At 48.4% G+C, this 15,500-nt stretch overlaps 1 protein-coding gene across 5 annotated transcripts in view; it reads right to left on the bottom strand.

Moving 5' to 3' along the window:
• The window catches only part of LOC144162834 (phosphatidylinositol phosphatase PTPRQ-like), a 179,592-nt gene that overhangs the window by 152,556 nt on the left and 11,536 nt on the right, over positions 1-15,500 (bottom strand). For 4 of the 5 annotated variants that reach the window (XM_077693513.1, XM_077693517.1, XM_077693516.1 and 1 more), the window contains 5 exons: positions 14,870-15,160; positions 11,129-11,260; positions 8,433-8,591; positions 6,186-6,338; positions 1,973-2,106 (listed from right to left, as the gene is read on the bottom strand). In XM_077693513.1, the coding sequence (XP_077549639.1) occupies positions 1,973-2,106; positions 6,186-6,338; positions 8,433-8,591; positions 11,129-11,260; positions 14,870-15,160 (869 nt within the window). The remainder of the gene's footprint in view (positions 1-1,972; positions 2,107-6,185; positions 6,339-8,432; positions 8,592-11,128; positions 11,261-14,869; positions 15,161-15,500) is intronic. The other variant, XM_077693514.1, reaches the window with a different exon arrangement.

The following is a 15,500-nucleotide window of genomic DNA, read 5'->3' as shown; positions in this document are numbered from 1 at the left end:
AGTAAAAAAAAGGAGGTAGCGTGTGCGTTGGGGACCGTCAGTGCGACACGTGAAAAGACTATGGACGGTTGTACAGTGCAAGGATGGTCTGGTCCTATATCAGCTCAGCGACGCCGATGTCATTGAGGTATTCAAATAATGCGGTTAGCACTTTACGCTGAGAGGAGGGAGATGGCCATGGTCCCAGAAGTGCTTTTAAAGTCAAGGAACTGTGGTTGAGGCACTCGATCTTCTGTGCGAGGTTGTTCCTTGCTTGACAGTATGTAGGACACTCCAGCAAAATATGCTCGACGGTTTCTGGTGAACCGCAGTTGTCCCAATAGGGGTTCGAGGTTAGGCCAAGGCGATAGCGCGAACGCACAGGTACTGCTACCCAGGGCAATATTCAGACAAATGCCACAAATGTAAGGAAAAGGCAGACCTAGCACTTATGGTATGGGTTGCCCGCAGGCCTCAGGCGGCTACACCGGCGCGCAGAATCACTCAGGCGGAGCAATGGGGGACCATGTTGCTCAGCTATGACCCAGCGGATCAAGTCTGGGCCTTCCGGTTTTCCGAGGACGCTGCCAGAGCCCAAGGGCTCTTGGCCGATGCCTAGGATCACCAGCTTTTCCCAATAAAGTCATTTCTCTTGCTCTCTTTCTGGACGCCGACAGCGTACGGCGATATCTTAAATAAAGTAGGTCCTCCGGGATACATACCGCTCCAAGAGAATAAAAAAATACTACTATAGAGCTGGTGTTCATTGAAAAGTTTATCTGTCAATTTCTTCGCTTGGCAACACTGAAACGGCCACAAACATGGCCGAAACGCCACGGCCATGGCGCGGCTTAGGCCACTGCGGCCGCACGCCGAAGAAAAAAATAACACCGGCGTTCGTCGTCTGCTCCGTTTCAGCCCGATTATCATCGGTGGTGTCAACAGAGTTGTTATTAATCGCACTCACATTGGAGTAGAAGCATTACTTTGCGTTCGGCGGGCTTGAGCCAGCTAGAGCTTGGAATTTCCAATCCATATCATGTGCTTAGCACGGACAAGTACCGCCATCCCGCGGAGCCCGACGTAACCAGTGACGGCGCATTCACATGGTTGCTTGCATGCATGCCTTGCCATAGAATACAGGCTATAGGTTTTGAGTACTAAATATGCATGCGCGCAATGTTCGCAAACTACTTTTCAGGATACTTTTAGGCAGCAGAAAAAATAGCAGTGGCTTAGCTCGGCTACGCCAGGATATACGTAGCGAGTGTGAGCTAAGGTTCAGCTGGTTATTCTTAGCTTTCCTTCTTGTCTAGGATTAGCTTGATTATCATGCTTACTGCTGCTTCAATGAAACACACACGGTATACGCATTATGTGACACATGTATATCAAGCGGATCTGGCGCAGCGTCACCAATCGCCCCAGAGCTAAGCTGGTTCCACATGTGCACCCTGGTGTTGCTTGATTCGACGCACGAGCCATCGGTTCCACATTCGGCCACCCCTCGCATGATTATCAAGTGGACCGGGCCGCCACGTGCGGAACGGAGGTCGGCGAAGACGCTGGGCGCGTGGGGTGTGTGAGAGACGCGGGGCAGCGAGCACTGCACTATCTGTGCGCCGTGTGACGTCACTGCTCCTCGCGCATGCGCAACACGGCTCTCCAGGAGCCACGCGAAACTGCTCAACCTCGGCTAGTGTAGCTCACGCTACAATAACCAATAAATTCAAATTCTGTGGGTTGAATGTATACCCGGTTTCGGATGTGGTATAAAGATTCAGAAGCATGCTGCCGCTTCATCTCTGTTATTCGCGTGAAGCACTTGTATAGATCTCGATTTATTTTTACCATACGGTTTTGTCTTAAATCCAGGTGGTTCCGTCAACAAGCTTTAACAAAATCCTCCAGAACGTGTAAGAACCAACATACTATGAGGATTAAAACACAAAACCGTAGCCTATCCTATCTGTGTAGAGGATACCCAACTCACCTTGTATTGGATGAGGTACCTTTCCGGAGTTCCCATGCCTGTGTCCCTTCTTGAACTCCACTTACGAAATTGAACAAGCGCTCCTTGGTCGGTTATGTTGGTAACCGAAGGACCATTGTTGAAGATTGGGTAACCTTGAAAGTGGATAAAGATTCATGGGCAGATAAAAGGAGTCTTGCGATACACTTTTAATATTCGCAGCAAATCGTAGCGAATCCTGCCCCGTTTTTTAGCTTCGATCTTTTGGTGTCGCTGCAAAAAAGCATTTCTAGCATAACAGTAAGCATGACCACAAAGTGTATATCGGCTATACCTGTAGAAACAGCTAGTACAAGTAGCACAAATCGCACATATCAACATTGTTCTGAGCAACGGAAACGTCAGGAGCATTTGAGTTAGAACATGCGAATGTAACCGAGAATTGCAATGTTTTTCCTTGACATCCACATGTAGGTTGATTTTTAACCAAAACAAACCAAGAACTGGGTTAAAAAACTGCACAAAAGAGGCGGCATTAAAGCACAGCAAAAAAGTAGCCCAGCTTCAGTGCACTAACGTCGCGAACGCTAACGTTAAAAGCGAAGCTGCCTGGCGTTCCCTAACCGCAAGGCTAAGCACCATAAAACTTCTCAAAGCCAGTACATCGTTTCCTGTTCGCGCCAATGCATTTTTGCCGTGTTCAACTGCTCGCGCCATCTACTGCAATCTTTTGTTACTTTTGAACCTAGAACAATGTCATGAAGGGGGGCCGCGAGCGCTTTTCACAGCGAAGCTGTTAGACACTCGTTGGTGGGAAAATTTCGTGTAAAAAAAAAAAAAACACGCAGGACCCAGCAGTTTGCTCCCAAGACGCCAAGCGCATGCGTCAGCTAATCCGACGTGCAGCATAGCGCTCAGTATTCGTTAAAAGAAAAACCACAAAACAAGCATGGAAACCGTATGATGGATGATAACGCGTCTATGAACAGTGGTGACCCCACCATGTCTTCCGGTAAAGATTAGGTTTGAAGCGGCTCTCGAAAGGGGAGGGGGTTGACGTCATTCGAGGGCTAACGCATGCATCAAGATAGGCAGCACCCAGCAGCTCTCGCCCAAGACGCCGAGCGCATGCATCAGCACCCGGCATTTCCCGCCAGAGAAGCCGAGTGCAAGCGACAAGCCCGCCGAGGCAACAAGGAACATTTCACACCCTTCCCCATCACCACTTTGTAGGGGTTTACAACAGCTTCGCTGGACATCTACTTTCGCAGGGCGGGATGGCGGCCGTGTTTTTGTTTTTTCACGGCGTTTTTTTTATTTGCGCTGTCAAAAGCCAAGCAGCCATGCATGCTTATTAAACGCACAAAGGAAATTTCATTTATATATTGATATCTTGCCCCAAAAGTGTCTATTGTTTTCTTTTTGTTCAACAATGTTGATGAGCATGAACATTGCCAAGCGTCTCTGTCAAGAATTCTTTTAACTTGCTTCATGTATGCTTTTCGATTGCTCTCCTCCTCGCAGGGTTATACCCTCTCCATGTCGCTGCGACCGCGTTACCACATCTCGTCCCATGAAAGCCTCAAGACATTGGCGCGGCTTGCATCATTTGGTGCAAGGCTAGGGAAACAGCAGAGCAGGCGGCCCCACCACGCTTCTTCAACTTCGGGAGTGACACTCTTGTTCGGCCACCCCATCTCTCCATTCGTCGGAGACCCGGCTGTTGCAGCTCACATGGATTTCCGAACTTGCCGCTGAAAGTGCTCCATGACTGACTGCAGGCCCGGATCGCCTCGTCTGCAGGCTTGCACATCTCTGTCAAAGTGGACCGCGTTAGCTCGCGCTAGAACCGACGGCAACCGGCTTCGCGAGCTCGGCGTCTGTAGCGCGCGCTTTTCCGTGCTTTCCGCTTGAGGCCCGAACGCACGTGAACAGGCGAGGAGGTTAGCACGTGAGAGATCAGGCCGCGAACGCTGAGCAGACTGTTCTCGAATATCGAACGGTGTCGGCGCGTGCGATGACGTCATATCTAGGCGAGGGCTAGGTTTGGCTCCGCCTACGCAGCTACGCGAAGGTCATGCCGGGCGATCGCGGTGGAGGAGTTCCAAAAACAAAGTTTAGTAATCTCGTTGAACGGTTTCGCCGTCGCGGGGAATTTGTCCTTCATTTGACCGCAGCTGCGCCGTACACTTGGCAACGCATCACGTGACTTGCCAGGCCGAACTCCGCCGACGGCCGCGTTTGCGAACCGCCGCCGCTGCCAGCTTGGCGCATGCGCTCTCCGCATGGTTCGCGCCTGACCACGTGACTGCCGTGTCTATGCAAGCTTGAACATGGATGGCAGCGAGGCCGGGCCGTCTTCTCTGAGCGTTGCACTGGAGCGGGAGGTTTTGAGTCGTCGTCAGCAAGCGGCGTCTGACCACCCCGCGGGTATCACCAGGCGAGCTGCTTCACTAGAGGTCCACAATTCCAAGCGCAGGAAGCTAGCGTCGAAACAGAGGAAAAGCGGGCCGTTCGACTCGGAAAACGCCGGAAGCGGGATCACAACCATAGACAAAGGGAGGCTTGGACGAATAGTATAATAATTGCAGCTAAATCTAAGGTTGAATAAGTGAAGCTAACACTTAAAGGAGCCATGAAGAGAAAACAAAAGTTTGTTTTATTCGAAAGATTAGGTGTTTCATAGTACCCCAAGCGCTTTCCCGGAAGCAAATGATGCTTTATTCACTGATAAATAAGGCAATTTAAGCCAAAATTTTAAATCTCCCGCTAAAATTGAACATTCCGTGACGTGTACAATGGCGTCATAGAGCCGGTCCATGAAACAGATACTTAGTATGTCGACTCCATATAGCACCCACACGCGGGAGTCGATCGAGACGGCAGCCATTTTAAAAATACTAGTAAAACCTAGTGCACCCGCAGCCCTAGTCATGGAATCGCCTGATCCGGAGAACAAAACTCTCGCCGAGGAGCTCGGGCTTGCATTTAACAACCTCACACCACAAAAACGCTCAATGCTTCTAAGTGCACGAGCGGCAAGAGTTGTGGGAAAAGCGGTGGACGTGAAAGCGACCATTCCGCGATAGCCACAACAGACGAACGCCCAGCCGTCGGCACCGCTGCCTCGTCAGCCCCGTCGCGACGGACGAATATAGACTGGTACGTATGTGCCGTATTTTGATTACGGTTAATAATAGTTCAATTTCAGTAGCAGTATCACTTATGCCAGTTGGCCGGTGTCGTGTATGGAAAGCCGTTCGCGCGAGCTCTCTGCTTCGACCAGAAAGATACGAGCGTCAATGCGCGGTGTTTACGGCATTTTTTTCCCCAAGGTCAGAGCGATTTGACGAAGTCGGCAACGAGCGCCAGCATGTTCCAGGAGTGAGCTAACGTAAGGGTCCCTGCCGTAACTGAACAAACTGAAGTTTTCAGTGGTTGTAAACTGGAAACGAGCTCGTAACGACAGCAGCAAACCAACACCATTCGAAACTTACGCGACGACTGGCACTATCTCGTCGCTTCTTGCTGTTCCTTACTCCCCTCGTTTCTATTTTTACCTTTGCTGGTTGGCGATATGACGGCCAACCTCCTGTGAAGGGATTACGATACGAAGCAAGGTCGCGGCTGTGCGTGCTGGAACGGTTCGTTGGCCCCGAAAAGCCTCGAACCCGAAAATTCGTCTGCGCGACGGCGAGATGTCGAGCTCGGCCGGCGCGCTAGTTTCGTACTCATTGGCGCACACGCTTGCGAGTTCGTTCGGACCTTCAACCGTTTACTCCACCGTTCTTTGTCATAAAAAGAATGTGCAGTATGTTTCACGGGCATTTAGCTCGCTATGCAAGCTGTAAGCCCTGCCTAACATGCGTTTGCTTTTGCCGGCCTCCGCCAATCGCAGAGCTTAGCCCATGTGACGGCATAGGTTCTGTTGCGGGAAATGAGCTGGTGGGTCGCATGACCATTCCCGTTTTTCGTAATTATGTAGCTTATTTGAGCGAAGTTTGCGTTATAAGTGGTGTCGTTATGGTTCTAACGAGGCAATCTTTCGAATGAACCAAACTTGTGTTTTCTCTTCATGGCTCCTTTAAACAGGTCAAATCAAGCTTTCGCTTTGCGTATCCAAAATTAGAGCTAAGCCGCAGCTATTTTTCTCTTGGTATTTTTCTTTTCATCGCCATCGGGCCAAGCTCAAGCTTAGACAGCTCTGCTGTTAAAAAAAAAAGGATAGTCTTACTTGCGTCACAGAAAGGCGCGTCCCTCCACCCTCGCCGACACTTCCCACCGTCACGGCGACAGGTTCCCGTGAAGATGTCGCAATGCGGTTCCGTCTCGCAGTTGCATACGCGGCTTTGCTTGCAGTCTGCGCCGTAGCGATGCGGCGGACACTCTGTAATGGCCGACATGTGAGAAGGGATGTTTAAAGGGGGACCATGAAGACAAAGTACAAGATTGGCACTATACAAGTACACACTACTTTGTTCTGATAACAGTGATACCGATTTAGTCGCGAACGTCTGGCAAACAATTAAGATATTAAGGAAAACAGATGAAGCAGTGGCGACACCCAGTCACTTCACGGTGACGTCTCTATGACGTCATAAAACCATGCTTGGGCCATTGACGGCCACCCATGCACCCACAGCCAAGAAACTACACTGGGTGATCGTAGTGGTCGTATCGCTTGTGAGCTAACGTGCAATCAACTCAGTGATAACTAGGCTCTTAATCATGTACTGCAGCTTCGTCCTGTCTTTTTCTTCGACATGGCAAAAAGCGTACTAGACGGGGACAGAAGAAGAGAGAGAGACACGGGACGAGCGCTAGACATCAACTGAGGCGTTACTGACAGGATAGGCAACATAAATATAAATGCACAGAAACGCTCAAAAAAGATACGGAAGGCGCAGCTTTTCACAGAGAATGTGACTGAAGCTCTAGACAGGCTTTTTCTTTTGTGTGCAAAGCCAGATATGGTGTGCTCACGCATTTGTCATTTTCCTTGATATTTTCCTTGATAATTCAGAACACCTCAAAGATCTCACCCGGCCGCGGTGGCTCAGTGGCTAAGGCGTTGCGCTGCTGAGCACAAGGTCGCGGGTTCGATTCCCGGCCGCGGTGGCCGCTTTTCTGATGGAGGCGAAAAGCAAAAACGCCAGTGTGTACGAGATTTCGGCGCACGTTAAAGATCCCCAGGTGGTCAAAATTAATCCGGAGCCCTCCACTACGGCGCGCCTCATCGCCTGCGTTGCGTCGGCGCGTTAAACTCTACAATCAATCAAATCAAAGATCTCAAGGAAAAATGTCAACGAAAATGACAAATGCGTGAGCCCACCTGGCTTTGCACACAAAAAAAGCCTATCTAGAGCTTCAATCACATTCTCTGTGAAAAGCTACGCCTTTCGTATCTTTTTTTTTTAGCGTTTCTTTGAATTTATTTTTATGTTACCTTTCCTGTCAGTAAAGCCTCCGTTGATGTCTAGCGCTCGTCCCGTGTCTCTCTTTTCTTCTGTCCCCGTCTAGTTCGCTTTTTACCATGTCGAAATCGTATCACCAACTAGCCCAAATTTCTGCGCTGAATAGTAATTTTCTTCCACCAGTGTCTGTGTTTTTACGCTGTTATTCGACGATGTTTTAATCATGTCCCTACTGCGTCACTCCTGTCGATATAGCATCCCTGTGGCCCAAAATTTCGAAGTTTTTCGATATTTGTTTTGCAATTTTTTCTTTAAAAAAACCTATTTCGTTGTTCAAGTAGCACTACGTGAGTCTCCAAAAGATGGTTCTTTCTAACTAAACACAGTTGTATTTTGTCTTCATGGTTCCTTTTCAGATTTAGCGACAGTTACTTCAGCAATAGCTAGAAGTGTGTAACCATGCCCTTACAAAAATACAGATTAGATAGGTATTTTTTTACTACAGTTTGAACTCCTTTTGAAAAAGCTGGAACATCAGCAACCGTCCTCTCAAGCAGCTTATTCTTTAAGAACAAGCTTTGATAACCCTCCGAACATTTGGTACAAACCACCTGCTAAGGGTGCCTGAAAGTTCCAGGAAATAAGAAAGGGTAATACAGCAGAATTACTCGATTGAAAATGCAACATAACTTGAATTCTTCGACAGTTGAGTTTGACATTACCCTCCGATTACGCGTAGGACAGGGAGGAAACTGATGGTCTCCCGTTTTGAGTATTGATTATGTAATTAAGTTTAGATCATACTCATAACGTTAAAAAAGACACCCGTGGGTTTTCTGTGCCCAATATTCTCCGTCGCTTATTTGCACTATGTTGCCCGTAGAAACAACCAGGACCGGTGGGAGAAATAAAGACGATTATAATAAGCCAAGGCAAGACTTTAAGCGCTTAAACAATAGAATAACCTTCAAAATTTATGCAGCTGAATGAATTCAGCCACCTCCTTCTTCGGGTACATAATCGAGCCTTTGATCATCAAAGAACTCTTGGAAACTTTGCCAACTCACTTTTGTTGCAAAACGGACCGTGAAACCCGGTTCCACAGGAACAGCCATAGGGGTCCGGTAGACACATTAGAATGTCCACGCAGGATTTGACGCTCCTGTCCGGGTTAGTATTTGAACACCGGTGCGTGCAATCCCTCCCAAAGTGGTCGTCACCGCACGCTGAAAAAAGAATAGAGTAGCCAAATGCATTTACATGCGGATGAAGAAGCTTGAGTCGCTGAATGTGCGAAGTATAACAAGTGCTAGTTATTTTCGCGTCCTCCGTGCGAACTACAGCGGAAAGCGTCAATGGACCACATCGGCCAAGGGGAAATCCCCATGGTGGAGTAAGTTTCTGCGAAGGAAAATTTGACATACACCTGAAATGCAGTTGTACGGCTACACGGGAAACCTGTACAGCTTTTTTCGAAAACTTCGCACTTGGAGAATTCTTCTTCAACTGCGAAGTTTCTGAGAAAGCTGTATGGCATTCCTTTGTAGCCGTACGGCTGTATTTCATTTGGCTGCCAAATTTTCTTTTTTTACAGCACGAAGCGTCGGCATACGTCTTCGATTGCATGCTTAGTGAGCCGCTTTTTACAGTAACCCTCACTTTTTCATCTGTTAGGCAGTCGTTCTTAGCAAGTATTCTGCGAGATTGAGCCCGCAGCAATTATAAATTTCACCGGGGATAATAAACGTTGCAGTGGTAGGGGAGGCTACGAATTGTCTCTGCGCTAGCGTGCATTCACCCAAACTGGACTCCCTCATTTGTTAGAACGTGCGTAACACCTATTATTGGTAGCGCTAGCCGGCCGTAATGCACTGCCAGAACCATTGCAGGTGGCACGTGTCAATCACTGTAGCAAACAGCGCTAAACCCTGGGCTCCACCAGAACCCGAACGCTCAAACCGAATGCCGATACGGAAGTGCCCGTTTCTTTTTTGCGTTCATGACATCTGCCCCACAATCATTTAACCTTACGGGCTTCTCTGTTCTTCGGTATGTATCTTTCTACCCACAGTACTTCATCCCGAAAGGAAGACATTAAAGCGATCTCTTCTTATTTTGTCCACTTGAGCAAATGTCAAAAATGCATTTCATGTAGAGCGGAAACTTCTGAAATATGGGAACTGAGTAAATAATTTATATCGTTTAGCACATTTAGTATCACTGCGTCATTTTAATGTGCGTGATAATATATGTTATTGGGTGTGTTTTTCATTGTTTCCAGGGTAAATTGTTTTATTCTTTTCATTCTTTGACTTATTCTCCCTGTTCGCTCTTCTGTGACAAATATTTTAAGGCGAATCCTTCAATCGTTCTATTTCAATCACGCGCTTATGAGGTACAGAAAATAGGTGGTTAAAAATGCGCGCCAATGCGCCCTATGAAGCTGGTTGGAAAGCGAAGCTGTAAACGACACCCACAACGATTACCCATGCGACGTCACTTGAATTCACACACGTGACTCTACACAGAGTGAAACCAGAGACAAGTGCAATGCACTTAACCACACCCTTTGTTACTTCAACGAAATATTTTTGCTAAGGTTAAATCAATGCATGATTCATGAACGGTGGTTGGGTGAGGAGAGGCACGTGAGTAGAAACTTTTTTTATAAAATTAAAGGTAGCTCAAACCTGGTGTTAGACGATCTCACTTCTTCTCCGTCTCGGCTGCCGCCGACGGAGGCGACGAGATCGACGGCAGCGACGTAGGAGAGGTGACGTGCCATGCGTTGGTGGGAGCTTCCTTTATTTTTTATAACTCCTAATGCATGCGCAAGGCGCGCACACGGCCGCTACACGTGCCGTGGGTGGAGCGCACAGCAGCGCTAGAGGTCGCGTGACGCTATCACGTCGCATTCAGCGAGAACGTAAGGGGTAAACCCGCAGATGGGCTCGGTGAGTGCCCTGTCTGTCTCCCGCGTCTCCGCGTGGGCTCGTAGCTCAATTGGTAAAACAACGAGCTCTCGCTCCGTTTCTCTATTCGTTCAAGGTTCGATTCCTGGCGGTGCTCTTTTATTTGTTGGCGGAGGTTTGCTGTTGACACCAACGGTCGTGACAGAACCCTGGGGGGTAGAGGTAAAAAGCTTCGCTTGAAAGTTGAACATGCCTTAGCTGGGGAACGTGACCCTGGGTATACGCGCCGGGAAAAAGAAACAACTGTGCGGGAAGAAGGTTGGAGGGGAGCCTTGAGAAAAGGTGACGCAGCGCGCTGCGGGAAAGGGAAACAGCGGCTGCCAAAGGAAAGTATAGGCCGCTGCCACGCATGCAATACGAGCTGCCTTGAGAGGCAAAGGCGCCGACATAGAATAACAGGGTGCTCCTGGTGATGGCTAGCGGGCGGAACAAGATTCGGAGGGTAATGTCCAGGCAGTTGATCAAGTGCTGACGGATGCGGACGCAAAGTTCAACACAAAGTTCATGAGAAGGATCAACAAGGAGGCTCCTGGCGATGGCGAAGGAGCGAAAGGAGCTCGGGAAGGCGCTGTGCAGGAGGATGGTCAAGTGGTCATGGGTGCATCCGCGAAGTTCAACAGAAGGTTCTAAAGACCAGAACATTCGACTAGGCATTCGCCTTCGCATTCTCATAAAGTTCTAATCAAACCCCGTGTCTTCTTAATTCCTAACTGTGCAACTTAGCTCCCTTGTGATGGTAAGACAAATCCAATCACTTGTCATCGTTTTCCTCACACGAGCAGTCTACTCACCTTCTTCACAACGCCGTCCTTTAAAGCCTGGAGGACAGATGCATTGCCCCGTTTTGTCGTGACATTGTCCGCCGTTTTTACAGTGCGGACAAGAGCGCTTGCAACCGGGGCCCCATAAGTCGCGGCCACAACCTGGAAAAAAAAACACATATGGGCACATGCTTCCCATTCATCTGGTGGCGCGAGCAGGTGTGATTCGGTCTGTGTGTGTGGTTGTAATGTATTTACTTGAAGTACGCGCAAAAGCTCACGCACTCATCCGTCTAACAACGACAATGGTTGGACGCAAAGCTTTCTCGTAAGGGATTCCTTGGTTGTCACCTGACTCTGGACTTCGATTCGCAGATGGTTTGGACTTTGGCTCGTTGAGCTTCGACTTTTACCCTTCGCCATTTGATTTCGCATGAAGAAAGCTTCGCGTTCAACCATCGTTGTCATTTTTGTTCAACCATCGTTGTCCTTTCGCGTTAAACCATCGTCATGATTTTTAAATGCAGAGCATTTTAGTAAATCACGATGTCCCCCGCGTTGACGTCCGTCGTAGTCCGCACCGTCGTTGTCCGCACCCGTCCCCCTGCACTATATAAAAAAATGCTATCCGGCGCCTGGTTTCGATCCCTCCACCCTGCGGGCGGAACGCAATGTACATGGTGCTCTACCCACTGCGCCACAAAGCCGACACAGAATGGGAGGCTACGAACGTGCCTTATATCCTTGACTCATTCAAACTACGTCAAGAAGCTGCTGATACAACCCATTCACTGCCACCAACTCCCCAAACACTAAACGTTAACGCAATACACCCACCCCCTATGCGACGCATTTACTCGAGTCCCCCTCGAGGGGAGATGGACCCAATTTTTTTTGTCTAACTTTGCACGTTCATGCACGCCCCTCGAAATCCAAACGGCGCCGAGCTTGTCTGAATGGCGTATAGACGTCGTATGGACGTCGACTTCATAACGCGAGGGACCCGGGTTCGATTCCAACCATGTCAAGCGTTTCTTTTCCGTCACCCACGGTCATCATCATCGTCAGAGAAGGTTGGCTTTCCTGCAGGGCGTACTGGACGCGACATACGCCATCGGTAAGATGTAGAAAGCTGCGCTTTGATAAACTTCATGGTCGGGTCTTCTTTTCTGATTTTCGTGATGCCAAAAGGAAACCCAGCCAATCGTAGTTTCTTGCCTCGCCTCAAATTCGCCAATTGAACTTCGCTTCGTATATGGCCTTCAATTCAAATGGGGTGTGACTTCAAACTATTTTTCCGGGAGTATTCTGGGTCCGTGCCGATTTCCCTCTGTGGATGACTGGATTTTGTTTATCGTACCGCGGATGGCATGGTGCCGGTGAAGTGAGAAATTGATTTCGCACGCTGCAAAAGTAATACTGCAGTTGCAATGCCAAGTCCATACCGGAGGCGACCACGAACAGCGTATCTGATGTCCATTATGCACTAGCCATGAATTATTTGTCCACACCATCCTTCAGCGTAGACGTGCCTGATGCAATACAGGAACACACCAGATGCTTCTTACAGCGCTGAATAGTGAAGCGCATACGACGCTCTTCATAAAGTCCCTTTATCTCTACAAGTTAGAGACATAACTTTCGATCAACCCGCCCCGCTCAGTGGTACGCCAGTTTCCCCCATGACTGCAGCTCTCCCGATGAAGTTGGGCTATTGTAGTGTTTTAGTCTCCTCCGTAAATAAAGCAGGAAAGCAGGGGTGTGGAATCCCGAGTATTGCAGCGCAGTTGAAAAAGTAGAGGGGATTCGTTAACGACATTGCCCCCAACTGTTTCCACATAATTTTGCAGCGAACACGGTTCATTGGTAACTAGGTTAAGTTTCACTCTGCGCGTTATGTGCCCTAGATGTGCCCGGTGTCAACGACGTGGCCTACACGTCATATCTTAGTCCCACCTTGTTGACTAATGACTAGGCATTGCATCAAGCGTAACTAAAAAAACTTACAGACGGTATCTCCCGTAACAGCTGAGAATATCCATCCCCGAAGTATTGTGTGTACAGGAAACGCGATACAGGCACTAAATTACGCAGCTGGTTTATTGATTAGTTAACTAACGAACGGCCAGTCGCACAACCTGAAGACTCTAATGCAGCTCCAGCGGCACCTACTGCCATCGCATGTCTGTGCAACCGCAACTGAACCTGGCCGTCACGTGATCGCTGAGTTGAGCAACAGCCATAACAAGACCACAGCATGGAAGCTTAAAGGTCGCTGGCGCGCGAAGGTAACCGTTATGTACTAAGGAGCTGATGAAAATTCTCAGCGGCAGAAATGAAAACACAGTCAGCTGCGACGCCAACTGTGGTCTGGTGATGTTCCTTCCTCAAACTTTATCACTAATGACGTCAGTGATGTGCAGTAAAGCAGCCGCGAGTGTGATCCCACGGCCTAAATGGGCTGAAAGTGAACAGGGGAGGGCGCTAACATATCATTCGACATTGAAATGTGTTGCAAGCCACTTTTGCTTAACTCATATTGGGGCTGCTTACATTTTTGTTTCACATTCTTTAACACATGCGTAGTAATAAACTCGGTTATCACTTGATGTAAAAAATCAAAGAACGCAGGCCCTTTAAAAGCGTGTGCGGTATACTCGTTCGGCGGGTCCGGTTTTAGCACACCACAAGGTCTACCTGCTGAAATGTGGCTCGCAAAACAAGTTCTCGCCATCACTGAATTCCTAAGATTTATTGGAAAACAAATTTATGGCTCTTACATGGTCCTTTACTGCCCAACAAAAAGTTTTTAGAAAAAAATGGCCACAGGTAATTAAATTGTGTGTATTCCCTCCCTTCTTAATGAGGCTCCGACAAGTGAAAATGCAAAGTTCAGAGCCTTTCACACAGAAAACAAACCCACACATATGTGTGGGCTGGGCTTCTATTGGTGTGATCTGCAGGTAGTAAGAATACCTTAAAAACGGCATCAGGAGCAGAAAAACTGCATCTTCACGCATTACTTATATTAAATGTTTTCAGGGGCAATTATATTAGTAATAAGATTTTGTGATAATAAATAATAATGAAGTTCTAATTAAATAATTATTAGTTATAATTATTATTATTATCATAAGTAATTACGGAACTAGTTCAAGCTTAAGGCGCAAGAAAACGTCACCAACGAGCCACTACCAAACCGCGAATAAATGAGATGCCAAGACAGCAAGTAAAATTTATTTATCGCTAGTTCAGCAGTGCACGAGCCCGCCACGCTGTACCGCCCAGCAAAATTTTCGTGACGACAAAAGCTCAGCCCACACAAATGTCTGGGTACATTTTTCAAGCGTGATGACGGAACGGAAACGAAGGGTACGGGTGTATTTTTTAGCTGGTCGTGTTTTTTCAAGTTCTAAAATTCGTGTCTTACACTTGTTACCCAGAAGACGCGAGAATGGCAAGGAATATTAGTTTGGCATGTTGAACGTGGCTAGCGTGATCGCGCCGGCAGGGATGCGGGCGCTATTTTAAATGTGCTATTTCTCGCCCCCTGGTGGCGAAATGAGTGAACTGCCGAAACCAATAAAGTCTCGGAAACGTTCGCAATGACTACCCAGGGCTGTGAAACCGAAACCGAAACAGGTGCCACTTAGTAAACGAATTTGTTGACCTGCACGTTTGTGTGGGCAGGGCCGTAAAGGGACAGAGAGCATCAAGCATATTTCTTTGTCCCCCATTCGCGACTAAGAAAATGCAGATAAAATCACTCACCGCGAACGATTAGCTTCATCACAGCCCGATTTTTTCCGGGCGCTATGAATCGTGGTCCACTTGCAACGTACACACCACTTTCGCCAGGGCCGGCATCTCGTATAGTAAAGGTGGACACGTTGCCTATTTCCAGTACATGAGACACCGTTCCTGCGGCAACATCCAGCTTGGCCCAAGACGTGACGTGAGGGTGCACGTTGTTGTACCCGGGGGCACCCTGGACCCCGAGTATTGCTGTTTCGTCGAGGTCTGTCGTGACTGTAAAGTTCTCGGGCAGGAACGTGGGCCCGTCTGCGCAAGAAAAACCCGAATCTGGCACTCAGTTTCTGAAACAGTGTCTCTGGGGGCAAACAAACGCCAAAAACCAGGCAGCCGCGTTGGTGGGTTTGTAAGACCCTCCCATCTATGGCCGCAGACGTAGTGAACGCGCCGCTCAGATACAAGGGCAGAGGGCAGCGGAAGAAACGGAAGGATCGACGAGGTAGCAGAATAAAGCAGGGAAGATGATTGCAGTGGAGTTGAAAAACGTTTACTTGAGCCGCAACAAGAGAAAAATGTGGTGTAGACGCCCGTGTGTACGAGATTTCGGCGAACGTTAAAGATCCCTAGGGTCAGAGCTAATCCGGAGCCC

This window comes from Haemaphysalis longicornis, unplaced genomic scaffold, assembly GCF_048455015.1.
Source record: "Haemaphysalis longicornis isolate Haplotype H1 unplaced genomic scaffold, Haemaphysalis longicornis Haplotype H1 scaffold_12, whole genome shotgun sequence".
Taxonomy (NCBI): Eukaryota; Metazoa; Arthropoda; class Arachnida; order Ixodida; family Ixodidae; genus Haemaphysalis; species Haemaphysalis longicornis.
Note: the sequence above shows the minus strand (reverse complement) of the source record. Positions and strands in the feature narration are given on the sequence as shown.